At 43.9% G+C, this 17766-nt stretch overlaps 2 protein-coding genes across 2 annotated transcripts in view; one reads left to right on the top strand and one right to left on the bottom strand.

Moving 5' to 3' along the window:
• The window catches only part of SLC1A1 (solute carrier family 1 member 1), a 70233-nt gene extending 66947 nt beyond the window's left edge, over positions 1–3286 (top strand). Inside the window, exon 12 of the mRNA XM_087822680.1 lies at positions 1150–3286. Coding sequence (XP_087678806.1) covers positions 1150–1396 — 247 coding nt within the window. The 3' untranslated portion in view covers positions 1397–3286. The remainder of the gene's footprint in view (positions 1–1149) is intronic.
• An 11986-nt stretch (positions 3287–15272) lies between these two features.
• Positions 15273–17766, bottom strand: part of SPATA6L (spermatogenesis associated 6 like) — a 33985-nt gene continuing 31491 nt past the window's right edge. The window contains exon 12 of the mRNA XM_087822679.1: positions 15273–15488. The gene's annotated coding sequence lies outside the window, so the exon portion shown is untranslated. The remainder of the gene's footprint in view (positions 15489–17766) is intronic.

Genomic DNA, 17766 nt, shown 5'->3' with positions numbered 1-17766 from the left:
GTTGATACCCACATTGTGCATTCATCTTCCGGCATCTAGGTCTGGCTCTGTCTCCTGGCCGTCACGGGTAAGCGTAGCTCCTTAGTAAGCCTTCACTCAGAACCAGCCTGGCCTCACTGGGGAGTCCAGTGCTATGTAGTTTGCAAGTGGCAGCTGAGATGGAGGAAAGCGAAGCAGAAATTCCTGCACCTGGGAAGCTGAGCTGTGTGGGGTCCCCTTAGCAGCACCTTGGTTCTACAAGGCCCAACTGAGGTGGCACCTTTCTTGCAAAAGTAGCCTACCACTGAGACTAATGCTTCAATTTTTCTTTCTAATGGTGTTGGTGGGTTTGCACATCTCTCCTTTCCCTGGTTCTTCCTGGAATCAGTGACCTTCACTTCCAAGATACCCAGAGAAGTCAAGGGTTAAGTCTGATCCGTGGGATAAAAAGACACTAGCTGGTCCATACTAGGGTCCAGTTCAGTCCATAGCCTGGTTCTATATAACAGAAGGGCATCCAGAGTAGACATGTGTAAGCTCTGCTGGCGTTTTCTCAGGCTGTGTGGGAGTTAAGACTAGCTGGGGTGCCTCAAGGAGAAAGCCATTCCCAGGCAAACCTGTGTTTTCTGACCCTGCACTCTGTGCTGTCCTGCTGGCTTATTCATGGAGTGACCTAGTGTGGTAAAGAAACAAGTACACCAGACACACACAAACACACAGGAAGACTTGGACACTCACACGGCACATATGACACCCACAAAACATCCAGGTTCTCTCAGCGTAGCCAAGAGAGCCCGGAAATGCTCACAAGACAGAGGTTACGGGTGAAAGACTTACTGAGTTTTGACTCTTCCTCAGCTTCCCCCCCAAAATAATCTGTGCATAGTGTTCCCTTTTCTTTGGGAAGAAAAGAGGAAATTTAGGGAGACTGGTGCTGAATTTAGGGGAGTCTCTGCGACTTGTTGGGAGCGCAGGCCTGGGGGAGCCAGTTTGCTTATTCTGTCCCTTTATTAACCATCTTCTGCCTCAGGCCTGTGAGGTCAGCCAGCCATGAGGGCAGCACTTTCTGCATTTGCTTAACAGCTCCACACTTCAGTCCCTTTCTTTTCCCCAATGGTGAGGGAAATGAAATCTGGGCCTCCTGTCTGACTCACCCTCTCCCTTCCCCAGGGACCGGTTCAGGACCATGGTGAATGTCCTCGGTGACGCGTTTGGGACAGGCATCGTGGAGAAGCTCTCTAAGAAGGAGCTGGAGCAGATGAGTGTTCCATCTGAAGTCAACTTCAGGAACCCCTTTGCTGTGGAAACCACGGCACTCGATAATGAAGACTCAGACGCCAAGAAGTCCTATGTCAACGGAGGCTTTGCCATTGACAAATCTGATGCCATCTCGTTCACCCAAACCTCACAGTTCTAGTGCCCTGGGCTTCAGATGACTGGGAATGATGAAGGACATCTCTTAGCAAATTCAAACATTAAGAAAAAGAAAAACACTAATGGCCAGTTGTACATTTGACCTGATACACAGACCTCCAGATTCTTTCTATATTTGGATTCAGAGCTTTTGCTCTCCAGGTCCTGAGATTTGGGGGTGGGGTAAGAGAAAAGGAAATTAATTAAAAGGAAAGATATATTATCTGGAGTTTTAAAATTCTACAGGAAACAAAGCTTGGAAGTATGTAATGTAGCAGCTTCTGGAATTAGATAACGGATGTGAAAGCGAAATTGCTTTTTCATGCACAGACCAGTGCTTGGGGTTTTTAAAAAAATACTCTGTCATTGACTACAAATTTTTTACTCAGGCTTTCTATTGGCATGTGTTTCCTTTGAGGTCTCACATTTTTATAGATTACAATGCATCTGAACCACCCGCCTCCCCCAGTTAATGTGCCAAATTGTCCATTTTGAACTCATCTCCAGCCAATTTCAAAGAAACTGCTTTCAAAGAAAACAGACCAGCACAGTTCTGCAAAACCAGTTTTAAGATGGGTGTCAGGTTTGGGGGGAAGGGAGATTCTCTTTTCAATGTACTGTATTGGGACGCTGGTAACTATTAACCCGGTGTTCAGTGTAGAGCTAGATATATATATGTATATATTATTTTCATATAATTTGCCAGACAGAGATCAGAATTGAACTGTCAATGTGAAATAAAGAGCTCTCCTTATACTTGAATAATAACTATGGTTCCAATCCAGATGTACTTTGGGGCTTATCAGAACTCCTCTCTCAGGAGCAGTCTGTGTAGCAGCCCCAAAGCAGACATGTATTACGGTGATACTCTGAGGTGGCATAGCCATTCACTACAACTTAGAAATTCTCCTGATGGGGGGAATCATATCAGCTCTATGTAAGGTTATATTCAAAGGTGTCACTCACATAAGGCTGGGTGTGTTTTTATCCAACTCGAAGACTTCATTCTTCCAAGGTCAGTTATACCCACTTAAAAATGACAGTACTTTGCCCTTTTATACCCATCAGGGCCCAAGCAACAGTGGCAGACTACCAGCTAAATTGTATTTCAGTACGAATTTGATGGTTGAACAAGCCACATTGATCACAAACACACTATCCCTGCCCTGGATGCTTGCAGAGTAAATCCCACAACATGAGACGTTGGGGTCAGTGGTTCAGGGAAATCCTGCATTTGTGTGGCACTTGCCTCTTCCTCCAGGGAGGATTCTTCTAACCCACTAGTCTTCTAGTGATCTTGGCCCTACTCATTAAAATCCATCATTTGCCATTCTGCTAATTTATGAAGATATATTATTAAAGTCTGTGCTTCAGCTCACATCTTGTAAATAATGCTTAACATAAACTTGCATTTACACTGAGATCCAAAATACTTGTGCTTCTGCAGTATTGAGTAGCCCATTTAAGCCTGTGCTTTCCTGTTTAAGAAACCTGAAATTGTGCCAAAGAGCATGGAAAAGTAAGTAAATGCTCAGTATTGACCACCTGCACCTGAAGTCTACAAGAAACTAGTAACTCAATTGTCGTTTGAAAACCATAAATATAAACCAGTAATTCAATGTGAGTTTTAAAATACAAAGAGTGGTATTGTTTATAGAAAGTTAATCTAAGTATAATGCAGCTGAATGGTAATTTATCTTGGGCTGAATGGTTCTACCCCATGGGCAGGTTTCTCTGGTTTGAGGCACCGGAGCTGGCAGAGCTGTTCATGAGCTGCAGGTCATCCTTATTTTGGAGTCCGTTTGTAACTGACCTCTTAACACCCTGTGCTGTTAACTCATCAAAGAGAACAATGTTCCATTTCAGTCTCAATAAACACTTCCATCATTCTTTCTTCCCCGCCTTTCTCTGTTCTTTTATCTCACTCCCATGGGCATGGGAAGGTGGAAATTCGGTCCATTAATTCAGATTGTAGCCCGGCCGGGCGTGGCTCAGCAGTTGAGCATCAACCTGGGATCCAGGAGATCAGGGTTCGATTCCCGGTCAGGGCACATGCCCGGGTTGCGGGCTCGATCAATGACTCTCTCATCATTGATGTTTCTATCTCCCTCTCTCCTTCTCCTTTCCTCTCTCTGAAATCAATAAAGATATATTTAAAAAAAAAAAAAAATTCAGATTGTACATACATTGTCATTTCCAAAACCGTGTTTATAGCCAAGAATGAAAAAGCAGGGCTTAAGGGGAAGTGATCTAATTCTTAATGAGTGGGGATTAAAAGGTTGAAATTCAGTGTCATTATGAACACTATGCCCATACTTTATGACTGAGATGAAAAGGCAGGTAGAATTTGGTTAGAAGTTACTGTAATGGGAGAAAGTCACCGTGTTGACGGTGACTTGGTTTCACTGATCCCACCCTCTGAAATGTTACTACAAACTACAAATGGCTGTATTCAGAGAGCCCTTTAAAGGAATGGCACAGTCCTGCCCAGAACCTGAGTCATGATGGGGTTCTGCTAGCAGACCAATAGCTCTCTGCCCCACTGAGACAGTGTCTCATAAAAATGCATTTCACTACCAGGCCAAACTAATTCAGAATAGTTTTTTTGGCAACATGGGATTAAATAGCCAACAACACAGCTCCTTAGGTTGTAGGCAGCAGGAACGGCACTGGGTGTTAGACCGGTGGAGTCAGACCGGACTTGGGTTCAGCAACCTCGGTACTTGAGTTTGGCTAGGAAAGAATTCAGAGCCAAGACCCAAAGTATAGGAGAACATTTATTTGTAGAATCACAGAAGTAGAAGTAGTAATTTCTAGAAGAAATGAGCTTAGGTAACAAGTTAGAGGCAAAGGAAGAGTCCTTGAACTTGGAACTGAGGAAGCTAATGGTAATATGCCCGGGGGCGGGGGGGGGGGGGCACGGAGCACAGGTGTGCTCCTGGGAGGGAGTGCTGGGTCACCCGTCCTAAGGATTGTAAGGGAAAAGATTTTAGGGGAGGTCCCAAGGGAAGATCTCAGTAGAATATTCAGCAGTTTTCCAGGTGTCCTTTCAGGGTTGTGGTTTCCTCCACTGGTTGGTTGGCTGGCGCCAGTACAGGGGGTTATTAGCAATGCAGCTGATCCTGAGGCCGTCTGTGGCTGTTTTTGTTGCTTTTCTGGGCCTGGAGCTGAAATACAACTGGGGCCTAGATGTTATCTCTAGGGAAGAAAGGTCAGAGGGTCCAAACCACAGGACCAGTGATATGCTAGGGAAGGAAAGGTCACCCTGGGGGCAAGATCCCACCCCACAATTGTCCATTGCTATGCACCTGAGACTTTCCATGCTGATGACCTTCTGTACCTAGCCCATCATGCTTGCTCTGTGCATGTCTGTCTAACTGCCTACTACACAGAGAGATGCAACTTCAGTTGCTTATGCAGTGTTTTGGGACCTGTGTCACTGATCTGATTAAGGACTGCAGCTTTCATCACTTGGTGTTAACTGGCTTAGAGCAAAAGAGTACATCCAACCTAGTGAGACTTAATATATTAACAACTCTCATTCTATGAAGGGGAAACCTTCTGAAAACAGGACATTTTGATTTAAATAGTGTGAGACATAGAATATTTTCTCCTATAAAGTATCACATGGAGACTAGACAAAAAGCATTCACAATCTTTTTTCTGTGGCCTGAGACAGAGGTTTGAGATCAGGCTACATGTATGAAGCTGAGATGTGCACTCACGTAGCACCCTTTATATCAAGTCCTGAGATTAGTGACGTGAAGCTCACCTCCGCCAGCTTGGCCTGTATGTCTCATGTAACTGTCCTCCCTATGCTGAAACTTGGTTCTGAGCCCACGTGGAGTTTTTAAATACCTGCTGTAGAAGGAAATGTCCCTCCTTCCCCTGCAATCTTAACTTTTTAAGTGAGAGCTGTATAATATAAACAATAAGTAAGCCTTGTTAAATTAGCTTTGGGAACAATATATATTGATCCATATATATATCAAATTAGGTGACTGCACCTGAGTGTATGAAGTTATTGACCATGAATGGAGATGACTGGGGACATCTCTCAGTGGCCCGAGCTAAATAATGCCACAAAATTCCTAAGAAAGCACTAAGATCAACCACACAACTGCTCTCCCATTTCTCCTCACTGGGAAAAACCAGTGCAGTGCGTGATCTGGAGGCTGTCTCTCCAGGATTACAGAGACATATATGGTTTCATCTACGAATCTCCACTTGTGCCAATTTTAAGATACCACAAAGTTCAGAACAGTTATTAGCAAACCCCCAAAGCCAAGATAAAATCAAGATCCCTTGTTATTCTGGTTGAAGAAAAGGAAAAAGGAAAGCAGTGGCCTCTTCTACAGAACTTGGATTTCTAGGCCTGGCCAGCCCGCAACTGGGAAACTGCCCTCATAAAAGCAGAACCAGGGTATTACGTAGAAGCTGTCCCACAAAGTACAGCTTATCAAAAGATAGAGGCAAAGACACCAGAAACTAACATACAGAATCAACCAAACTCCTGAATGTTAGTGTCTGGATCCCAACACACATACATGTGTGCACATGCACACGCACAGAGTTTTGCAGACTGCAGACTCCGGTAGCTGCTGTTCCTCTGTGACTCAGATTAGCTATCAGCAAGGTTATTAGATGTCACATTCCCCTCCCTCACTTCAGGGCATTTGAGGGAATGCAAAGAAGGCTTGCATCACCTGGGTGTTTCAGAGTCAAAGGTCTGGCTGCCAAGGGGAAAAAATGAGGCGCTGGCCAGGATCTGCTTTATCTTGTCCAGACCCTGTGGAAAGATGTCTTTTCCAAGGTGAGGATAAGACTGATTGAAATGAATTGAGTGGTCCCGGGAGGGTAGTCGCAGGAGAAAAGGTACCATTCCGTCATCGCACAGGTGCTTCACTTTATGGACACAAGTTCGCCAAGTCCTGAAGACATGCACATTTTAGAGGTGACTTGGATTCATTTAAGGAGTCCTTGTGTTGTGTTTCCAAAGTCATTAGCTTAGCTTGGCAAGAATAATAAGAGGCCAGAGAAAAGCTTCGTCAGAGCTGAGGACTCGGGGGGGAAAAAGGGGTTCTCCAGTATGACTCTGAGGATAATGAAATATCCCGGTCTTCAGGAAACTGGGTGGGTCTGACAGGTGTCAGAGAATATAACGTAACACACTCATAGTTATGTTATGAATAAAAGCAGTAATGGTGAGTGGCAGAGCGACAGTGGCTGATCCTGCCCCAGCACTTGCTTTTGTCTGCCCAGCATGCCAAACTGGCTTTATTCCCAGGGTTCCCCAACTAATCCTCTATTTCCTATTTAGCCAGATAAGAATGTGTCAACTTCACATTAAGCACACACAACCTCAAGACTCTGCTCAGTCAAGAGGGGCCAGTAAATTAGAAAAAACATGCCACCTGCAGTTAATGAGAAAATTAGCAGGTCTAACAGCAAGGCAGTCTCGGGCAGCAAGGATACTGAGTTTGCTTTTCTGGCCCTAAGGAAAAGTTTGCTCCAACACCATTCCAGGCAGACGGCCACCTACCCTACTCTTGGGCATCAAGGTGACACTCTTAAGGCAGATAAAGGTCCAGTTTCTTTTGTATGTGTGTGGTTGTTTTTTTAAGATTTTTTATTGATTTTTAGAGAGAGAGGAAGAGAGAGGGAGGGAGGGAGGGAGGGAGAGAAAATCAACACGAGAGCAGCTGCCTCCTGCATGCCCCATAGCGGGGAACGAGCCTGCAAACCGGGCATGTGCCCTGACTGGGAATCAAACTGGCAGCCTTTCTGTGCACGGGACGACACCCAACCAATGAGCCACACTGGCCAGGACAAGGTCCAGTTTCTTTCAAGATGTTGACCTAACACTAACTGCTGCAGGTGCTGAGTAAGGACTTTTCTCCCTGACAGGGTGCACATAGGAGAGGATGGGATGCCAAGTCTCTCCGAAGAAAAAACAACAACAACCTAGAGGAAACTCATTTTTATTTCCTTGACAAATGTTTGCATAGCAATTACTACGTGGCAAGCACTGTTCTTAGCGCTTAACAAATATTAACTAATTTGAACTCATCATCATTGTGAAATAAGTACTATAGATGAGAAACTGGTACAAAATGTTATGTAACTTGCCCCCAAGGTGACACAATGAATAGATGGCACAGCAGTTTGTCTCCAGTGTCAACATTCTTTACAGGCATTGAAAGCCAGGGAAGGCCAGGAGTGATAGAATATTGATTCTAACTCAAGTCTGGGATGGCCTAAAATTTTCAAGGCAAAAAATAATCAATATTTACCAAGTGTAAACTACATGCCTGGCACTGTACTAAATATTTTACATGCTTAATTTCATGTATTCTTTTCAACACTCCTATCATGCAGGTATTATTACCCTCAATTTTCCAAATGAAGAGACTGTGGTTTAGAGGGGTTAGCTTGCCCAAGGTCACACAGCTGGAACTCAAACCTAATTCCAAAGTCTGTGTTCCTAACCATTGAGATATGGTATTTCAAGATACCTAAAAATTCCATGCAAATGGAAACCAAAAGAAAACAGGGGTAATCAAAAACCTCCTAACAAAGAAAATTCCAGGTCCAGATGGCCTCACTGGTGAATTCTAACATTTAAGGAATTAATACCAATCCTCTATAATTCTTCCAAAAAAATAGAAGAGGAGGGAACACTGTCAAACTCATTTTACAAAGCCAGCATTACCCTGAAACAAAGTCAAACAAGGACAATTAAAAGAAAAATAAATTGCAGGTCAATATCCCTGATGAGCATAGAAGCAAAAATCCTCAACAAAATATTAGCAAACTGAATTCAACAGAACATTAAGAGAATCATACACCATGATCAAGTGGGATTTATTTCTGGGATACCGAATGGTTCAACCTAAGCAAATCTATAAATGTGATACGTCGCATTAATAAAATGAAGAGTAAAAATCATATGATCATCTCAATATATGCAAAAAAAAACCACAAAAATAAACCACATTTGAAAAAATTCAACATCCTTTCATGATAAAAACTCAACAAATTGGGAGTAGAAGGGACCTTTCTCAACATAATAAAGGCCATACCTGACAAGTCCACCGCTAACATACTCGGTGAAAAGCTCAAAGTGTTTCCTCTAAGATCAGGAACAATAGAAGCTGCAAGGTCAACAAACAAATGTCCTACTTGTAAAATCCAACATAATTTCTTTGGCATTAATTTTTACTCTTTCGCAACACTTGTTGCTGTTAATTAGCTCCTTTTCTACTACGTTCTCTTGCTTTGAATTCTAAGACATGACCGGGTTCTGCCCCAGACCTCTTCCCCCATCCTTCAGGAACCTTGTAACCTGCTCCTGCTGCTGCTCCTTTCCTGGGGGCCTCATCCCTGCCCAGTGCTCCACCTGTGCCAAACACATGGGTCCCTCAAATGTGGAAGGAACGAAGCAGCTCCATTTCCTTCCAGTCTCTCTCCACTCTCTCCACCAGAATCCATTATTATGGCTTCAAAAGCCACCTCCGTTCAGGTGATTAACAAAAATGTGAATCCCCAAAATCTATAGCTGCCCTTGGTTTCACCAGCCCTGGCCTCTCAGCCAAACTTCAGGTCCACATTTCCAACTGCTATTGGTCATTTCCCTTTGACCTTTGCACCATCTTTTTAAAATGAATGTACTCAAAGTCAAACCTGTAAATTTTTTCTGCAGTATCTCTTCTCTAAATTGAGTATTGTAGTTTTAAAATCACCATGATATCCACTGCAACTTAGGATCATAACAATTTCTTTGACCTGAAGAGGTTGGAGGTAGCAAGGCAGGTCTACAGAGGTTTGTTCATTTATTTGAATCCTTCCACTTGGAGCCCCTAAGTGACAGTGCTGCCTCTTTGTGAAGTGGGTGGCCTATGACTTAGCCTCAGTTCAGACCTAAATGACTGGACATGGTGCATTCCTGCATTCTCTCTCCCCATGTGATTCTTAAATAAAGGATGTGTACTTTGATAATTCTCAGTTCTACTTACAGCAATGAGACCTTCAAACCAGGATCAAGGTTCAGAGGTAACAACACCTAAAATCTAAATCCGACAGAAGGTGCCCATTGCCTCTGAGCACCCACCCTGCTTCACAGCACCCCTCTGCCCCGTCATTCTGAGTGTTCCCTACTCTGGCCCTACTGCCAAAAAGACACCGCGGGGAAAAAAATCCTGCCCCAAAAGGTTTTACTTGGCCTCCTATTTTGTTCTCTTAGTCCTGAGCTCATCTCACGTCATGTCATGAAGAATGTGAATCTACAAAATGAAGGACGCTGTGTCCTATCTACAGAGTAAATTACTTTCAATCAATACTCACTCCTGATGATTAAATAGTTCACTTGCATTCAGCCCACGCCTTCTGACTTGTTTCTTCCTTAAAGGAGTCAGACTCCTCCTCCCCCACCTCCACACACCATTAAAGCACCACTAAACTAAGTTGCCTGGTTTCATCCCACCCCCATGTTTAATGAGCCCCTTTCTTCTCTATGACTCTCCCATCCTTCCAGGCTCTAATTTCCGGACTTCTTCAATGGCTTTGTTACAGTTTCCCCGCTGCCAGCCTCTACCCACTCCCAAACCACCCTGAACAAGATCATCAGATTGATAGTCTGCTTTCCCAGCCCCAGACTCTAATGGTTTCTTATTGTCTACAGCACAGTTTAAAATACCAGGCCCCTGCCTGGCCGGGCGTTGGCTCAGCAGTTGAGCGTCGACCTGGGATCCAGGCGATCGGGATTCGATTCCCGGTCAGGGCACATGCCTGGGTTGTGGGCTCGATCAATGACTCTCTCATCGTTGATGTTTCTATCTCTCTCTCCCTCTCCTTTCCTCTCTCTGAAATCAATAAAGATATATTTTTTAAAAAAATAAAATACCAGGCCCAAAGCTTAAGACACTTCAGGAAATATCCCTCGAGGATATTCCCTTCTTCTCCATGTACACATCCTTCACTAGACTCCAATAGCATCACTTCTCCCAAACCTTTTCACCTGATCTTCCTGTTCCTTAATGTCAAAAGTAAATTCTTGGCATTCTTGGCCTCTGGCCCCAAGACCCCTTTATTTCTTATCTCATGGAACCTAGTGAAGCAACAGTGCCTTGGTACATAATCATATATTGCCTTGTATTATTAAGTTAATTAATGAGACTTGATTATAACATAATGAATTAAGTTCCACAAACTTCAGCTATTATTTCATATTATTTAATAAGAGTCAAAACTGGTGTCTGTAGGCAAGAGCCAGCTTCAGACCAGCTTCGTGTGGCCATAGAGCCTTTTGTATTGGATTTGAATTTGAAGAATTTGAACACCTTGCAGGAGGTGGAGGGGGTGAAGTTACGCTCTCCATTTCACCCCAGACCCCATCACTCACCATTACTTCAAACCCCACTGCTTCTGACAGTCACAAATCCTGCCTGGTCCTGAAGGCATTTGAGTTTGGAACACCTTTTGATAGTCACGCTTGACATAGTTCATTGCCCTAATAATTCTGGAGACTCCAGAAGGGCACGCCTTCGCCTAACTCATCCCCTACTCCAAAGAGCCCAGTACAATACTGAGCACATAGTAGGAGCTTAATAAATACAAGTTGAGGGATTCCATGCAAGGCTATGGAATCAATTTAGTTATATATCAGGGCTGGGAGACTGCATGACTCAGTGAACAGAGGATGTCGTCATTGACCTGTGTTAAACTCCCCTTACGAAATGACAAATGAGCTTTCATGACAAGGAACTCTCACCCTGAATCCAGCACTTCCAACAATGGCATCTCTCACACGCAGTCTATTCCTGGAAGTCATTTCACTAAAATAGGTGTGATATTTATCTCAGTTAAAGATACCAATTTGAGTGTTAGTTCCTGGAGGGAAAGGAACAGGGATATTTATTTGGGGGGCAGGGGGGATTCCCAAAAATGCTATTTACAAACATAATATCACAATGACAGGAAATAAGAGCAGAAAGCATCTATTGTTGGCCTAAACAAGAAGTGTTTTAACCTCATTCCAGCTTCTGTCAAGAGACCTTAATTGCCCTGTCACTCTATGGAAATGCTGAGTTCAGTTTTTCAAACCCCTTAGGTTGAATTATCCAGCATGCACCAGCCTCAGGGACAACCAGGTGACAACTAAGGGGTGGTAGAAAGTGGTAGAAAAAACAAGAGGTTTGTAAACAAGACAAACCGGGGTTTGGAAATTGCCTCTGATACACATTGGTTTTTCTGAGCTTCTGTGTCCTTAGCAAAAAAAAGGAAAAATGCTATCTGCAAATAACTTAATAAGAATAATAACAACTAATACTTACTGAGTGCTTATTTTATGCCAGGCACTAATTTAAAGTGCTTTATTTAAATGTGTTGACTCATTACTTTATGACATTGTTACAAAATAGATACTATTACTGCCTCCATTTCACACAGAAAGACACTGAGGCACAAGGAAATTAAGTTGTTTGACTGAGTCACTCAGCCAGTAAATCAGGATTCAAATCTAGGTGCTGTCACTCCAGAGCCTCAGTCTTCTCACCTACTCGATTGTGCCCTCATGGAGCATTTGATACAGTGCCTGGCAAACTGAGGCACTAAACAAAGGAATGGAAGAACGAGAGAAAGAGGGGGAAGAAAGAAGGGAAAAGCCCTTTTTCCATTTCTTTGCTGGGATTCGGGACTTCCCAAGGTTGGAGGGGAAGATCTTTAAAAGACTGTAGCTCTCCCAAGCCCCCTAAGCTGTTCTCGTCCCAGCCTCCTCTAGGAAAGGGCCTAGGATAAATGCCCCTTCACACCCACCCAGGCTAAGCAGGACATGCAGTAACCCCGGCTGGTTCAAAACCATCCACAACCAATCACAAAACAAAGGCCCAAGACCCACCACATGGATTTCAACTCTTACCTTAGAGCCAACTCTGTGCCTTGCCAGGGTCTTCCTTCTCCCTCTTCATTGGAAAGTCCTAATCCTGGTGACTCAGCAGCCAAATTCCCTCCATCATTTCTGGGGCAGGCCATGAAATGCTGAGTCACTCAGTGCTGCCACCTCAGAGTTCCTGCTGTCCCCATGAAGATTAACGTCCTCCCCCACGTGACCCTCCCACACAAACAAAGCAAACCCAGCCATACATTCTGCTGTATTCTGTCTGTCCGACTGGCCTGCATGGTCTTGGAGAGGAAGCAAAGCTGTGGTTGTGAGAGAGAGCAAATGAGCCCCAGCAGGTGATTCTTATGGGTAGGTGAGGATACTATGGTCTATGAGCTTCTTTTAAAAATAAAGATAAGAAAAAAGGAAGAAAAATATATACTTATCGGGTGCAGGAGAATCCCTCTAAAAGATACAGAATCTCAAGGGAAATTTTCAGAGTGGGAGCTCCTCACTCTGCTGAAGCTCCAACAACCCAGCCATCCTGGAAAGGACCCATTTGCCCCAGGGAAAGCCCGTGTCCTAGGCATGACCCAGTTTTTGCCAAATTTCCTAGTTCTGAAGGCGACGCTAAGCACAGCTTCGCCTCTCTGATGAACAAAGTCATTATTGCTGCCCCTAGACCCAGTGTGGAGGAGAGGGAGGGGACAGACCTGGGAACCTGAGGGTGGCAGTTCTTATTGTCAGCAGAGTTCCCGGTACAGGGGAAGAGAGGAGGGGCTTCTCCCCAAGACCTGCACATCCACGAGGAGTGCTGGAATGGGTCCCCTATTCAGAGAAGCACGGAAGTCCCATTGGGCGGTGCCAGCAGATTCACTGGTCACACACAGATTAGAAGAAAGGCCTCTCCTCGGGTTGCTCTCAGAGAGACCAGAGGTCTCCTTTAAAGGAATTAATCAAGCAGAGCCATGACTACTATTCAGAGTGGCCAGGCAGTCGGGGGCTAGGCTGAACTTACACATATAACCCATCCATCCTCTAATCAGACATTTAAAACCAACCACCTTCTTTTATGTTAAACTTATACACACTCTCATTTTTTAAATCTTATTTATAATTCAGGGTCTACAGGCTTCAGCTAACTTTGGGTCAGTTGGATGGCCATAGGGAAATTGCCTCACTGTATGGTGGCTTTTGCTTCGAAGGCCCAGGCTCCACGAGGGAGATTTTCCCAAGAGTCTCTGCAAACCCAGACCCTGTGAAATAATGCCTGTAAAATATGGTCCAGGCTTTGATAGATCAGCAACTGTGAAAGTGAAGAAAGGAATAACACATTGAAAGAAGACAAGTGGGACTTTTTATTATGTTTAATGACAAAGATCTTCCCCAAAAGAACCCAAACCCCAGTATGTCACAAAATTATACATGTTATTATAAACTCCAAAACAAAAATGTCTCAACTGCAACCCTGGCCCAATATGATCCCTCAGAACTAAAGTAATAGCTGGAAAAATAAAAAGGTAAAATAGAAATCATTTAAACAAAAGAGTTAGCAGATCAAAAAATGAGAAAAAGGCAGATTGAGTTGAGAAAAAAAAAAGAATAAATACTTTAAATAAGAATGGGCATTTTAAATCTTATCCATTAATCGAATTAAGGAATTATGCTCAAAAAAACTGAACATGAAAAAAGAAACTGAACATGAAAAAGCAATAACTGGCACAAGGTACTGATTCATTAGAATTTATTTCCTTTGGCAGCTTATAATCTTTGTAAGTGGCCCCTTTCTGAGACCTGTACCTCAGTCTTAATGTAATACAGTATTTTTTACTTTTGATGACGACTTAGACACTGAAATAGCAAACTGACAACCACAGCTCAGACACTCTGAGAACGCATAAGCAGGTGTAATTTAAGCACATTGTCTGTTTTCCATAGGTGCAATGTTTGTTGTAATATATACCTTTACTTGGCTGAAATTCTGAGAAGAAGGTAAATGAGTTTTGTTTTATTGCTTTTGTTTTAGGAGGGCTTTTTTCTCCTTTAATTTTTAAATTCCTTTTCCTAATTTATCTAATGAACCAATTCCTGGGGTCATAATGAGAAAAGAAAACCGGACTCTTCCCTGAATGTTCCAAACACTGAAGTGGCTTTAGGGTATGGTAGAGGAAAGAGCTCAGGTCAGAGTATGAAGGAGACAAAAGTTTCCATTTCAGGACCCTCTTCTCTGGCTCTGTCCCCATGAAGACAAATGCGCCTCTAGTCCCACTTCCTCCCACTCCACCCTCTTCGCGCTCCCTCAAACCGTGTGCGCGTTTCGTAACGGCACCCTTCTAACTAATTTTACATTCGGTTTGGGCAGTCATGTTTACACAGCCTATTGACTTCGAGTAGATCTTTCAGAGAAATATTTGAGGAAGCTGCTGTTCCCCGTGTAAATTTATTAAGAATTGCTGAACAAAAAGAAGGGTAGTGACAGGAGTTTAAACTATAATCCAAAGAAATTAGCCTCCTCCTACAAATGTATCATAGAAATTGAATCTTTAAAGCAAGATCTGAGTTCTTCAATGCAATCCTCCCTCTGCCTAGGTTTTCAGTGGACTTCTTGTACATCAGGCCTAACACTAAAAAACAAATGAGCAGCACAAAAATCAGGTCTACCAAAAAGGGAAAATCAGGCTGGCAGTCTCTTCCTAGAGGATCGATCAGCCTGTTTCTCTAAATAGCAGCTTCCTCTAGGTCTTGCAAAATGTAGGTTGATTTGGAAAGAATGAGAGAGGGAGGGGAATTAAGGAGGAAGGGGGGGAGGGGAGGGGAGAAAAAAAGAGAACTTTTCAAAGACACGCCACTGTAAAAATGAGGAACACCTGCAAAGGCATCTTGACATTTTCAATAGACGTCTAAGAAGTACTTTCCAAGCACCCACCACTCCACTATTATTTCTATTTCAAGCTCAAAACAAACATACAAACTAAAACACAAATTCTACAGCTTGACAAGAACATATGAGCCCCAAACAACGAAGACTTTAATTAATGACTCTTACCTGGGTACAAAACATCGAGTACAGGGTTTGATTTAAAGGGGATTAAACACTGGCAACTCCATACCCGTAACAAAAAATTGTTGTTCATTTCCCCAAGGATGTGTCAATTGTCTGGATGAGGGAGTTTTTCATGATGCTCCTCCAGCGTTCTTTCAGCTTCCCCTGCACGTGGGGCTGAGAAAAAGGGCAAATAATCATCAAGGAGATGATCTCACTCTATCCTAATCTTGCCATGTCTCTCCTCCTAGGGACCATTGGTGTCTGAGTCCCTTCTCCTACACTCCCAGTGCAGAATGAGGCAATATTGGTTAGCACGACAAAGCAGCGGTGTGGTCCTGGGCAAGGGACCTGACCCCTCGGTATAATATAAGGATGATAGTCAGCAGAGTAGCCACCCCTGGAGAGTGTTATTGTGAGGAGTTAGTATAGACCTTGGCGCTAAACTGTTAAACATGCCCCCAACCAATTCTATTCTATGGAACAATTATTTTTGAGCGTGGAGGGGGTCAGTATGGGATTGGGGAGTATTCCAAGTCCCCCGTCCTCAAGGCACTGGCAGCCTACTGCAGAGATTCTCAATCCTAAATGTGTATCAGAATCCCCTAAAGGACACTTATAAAAATACTGGGCACTGCTGCAGAGATTCCAATTGAATTGGTCTGAAGTGGGGCCTGGGCATTAGTATTTTTCAAGCCCCACCCCTCTCCCCATGATTCTGATGCTCACGAAGGACAGCTGACCCAGGACTCTGCCTTGTGCACAGCCACTGCCTGTGGGAAAGGAGGTTCATCATCACCCATTGAGCCAATCCCCACAAGCCACCAAATCACAAATCCCCCAGAAACATGACCAAATCAAAGAGGGAGCGTCCCAAGGTTGTAGTTTAGAATCTGTAGTCTGGTTTGCTTTTTGCTTTGGTTGTAATGCAGGTGAAGGGGCCCCTGTGGGGGGAAGTAAAATAGCTCCTGCCAGCAGAGACATATCAGCCACTATCAGGAGCTGGAGGCCTGATGAGCTGTGACAGAAGCAGAAACCAGGGCTTCAGTTAATTTTTGTCTTTTTTTCTCTTTTCTTGGTTTATTTCCTTTAGGCTATTCTTTAATTTTAGAAAAGTTTGTGCTATAATTCTTATCTGTGCCTGAGTTCCTGGCTCACACTCTGGTTGGGAGCATTACAAGTGGGCTAGCTCCCCCCGAAGGCCGGCCGTGGAGCAGGAAACTGGGGCCACAGGACACTGCTCACAGCGTGGAGCACTCGGTGGGGCCAGAGTTGGTGCCATTTGGTCAGTCTCCCCTCCCTTCACAGAGACTTCCCTTCTCGTCTTCTGTCCCCTTCTTGGGAGAGTTTTCATTAAACCAATTACAGTACAAGGCTGAAGGAAACATGTACTAAGTGGAGGTATGTGGAGTAGCAAGAGACAGAGGCGCTGGCTCTGCTGGCGGGACCAGGAGTTTCCACAGAGGAAGGCCTTACAAACCCATGCTTCAAAATGAGTGCATACTGCCCGGCCGGTGTGGCTCGGTGGTTGAGTGTCGACCCAGGAACCAAGAGGTCATGGTTCCATCCCTGGGCAGGGCACATGCCTGGGTTGCAGGCTCTACCCCCAGTAGGGGGCGTGCAGGAGGCAGCCGATGAATGATGTCTCTCTCTCATCGATGTTTCTATCTCTCTATCCCTCTCCTTTCCTCTCTTAAAAATCAATAAAAACATATTTTTCTTTAAAAAGTGAGCACATACTGGACAGGGGCAATCAGCTCACACACTTGGTAAGAGCCAATGCACAGAAGTGATCATGCCTTCCAAGAGAGCTAGGAATCGTACGTGTGTGTGCGCACGCACGCGTACTTATGGGAATTTTTTGTGATAAAATTCACATAACATAAAGTTCACCAATTTAACCATTTAAAAATATACAAGGGATGATCTGCTTTATACCAAAATACCAAGTCCCAAACCATCCAGAGTAAGGAGAAATATACTTCAACCCCTTCCACTCATTTCCTCTACCCATTCCCTGGTCAGACAATTGGACTCTTTATTTTGGGCTCAAGAATCCCTGTCCTTTTTGTGATAAGAATCTACTTTTTCATTTCCCTGGAATCTTGAGATCACTAGGAAACCAGAAGAGGGCAAACTGATCCCAGTGAAATAGCAGAAGTGGAGAAGGGGAGGGAAGAGACAAGACTGGTGCTGCCCTCCAATCCCTCAGTGACTTATGCCAGAAAGTGGGACATGAGCATCCTCAGCAACAACAAAAAAATTTAAAAAAAGTTCTTGGCATCAAAAGCAGAATTTGAGGTGGGCAATGATTAAACATATTAGTATCGAGTCACTGTGTTAGTGGAATAATGACAGCGCCTCCTGTATTAACAATATCATCTCTTCGATTCCTGACAAAATGTTCCATTCTAGAGATAAGAACACAGGCTCATTCTGGGGCAGGAGGGATCGG

This window comes from Miniopterus natalensis, chromosome 12, assembly GCF_054644295.1.
Source record: "Miniopterus natalensis isolate mMinNat1 chromosome 12, mMinNat1.hap1, whole genome shotgun sequence".
In the NCBI taxonomy this organism is placed as follows: Eukaryota; Metazoa; Chordata; class Mammalia; order Chiroptera; family Miniopteridae; genus Miniopterus; species Miniopterus natalensis.
The sequence above is the reverse complement of the archived record's forward strand: the minus strand, read 5'-3'. Positions and strand labels throughout refer to the sequence as shown.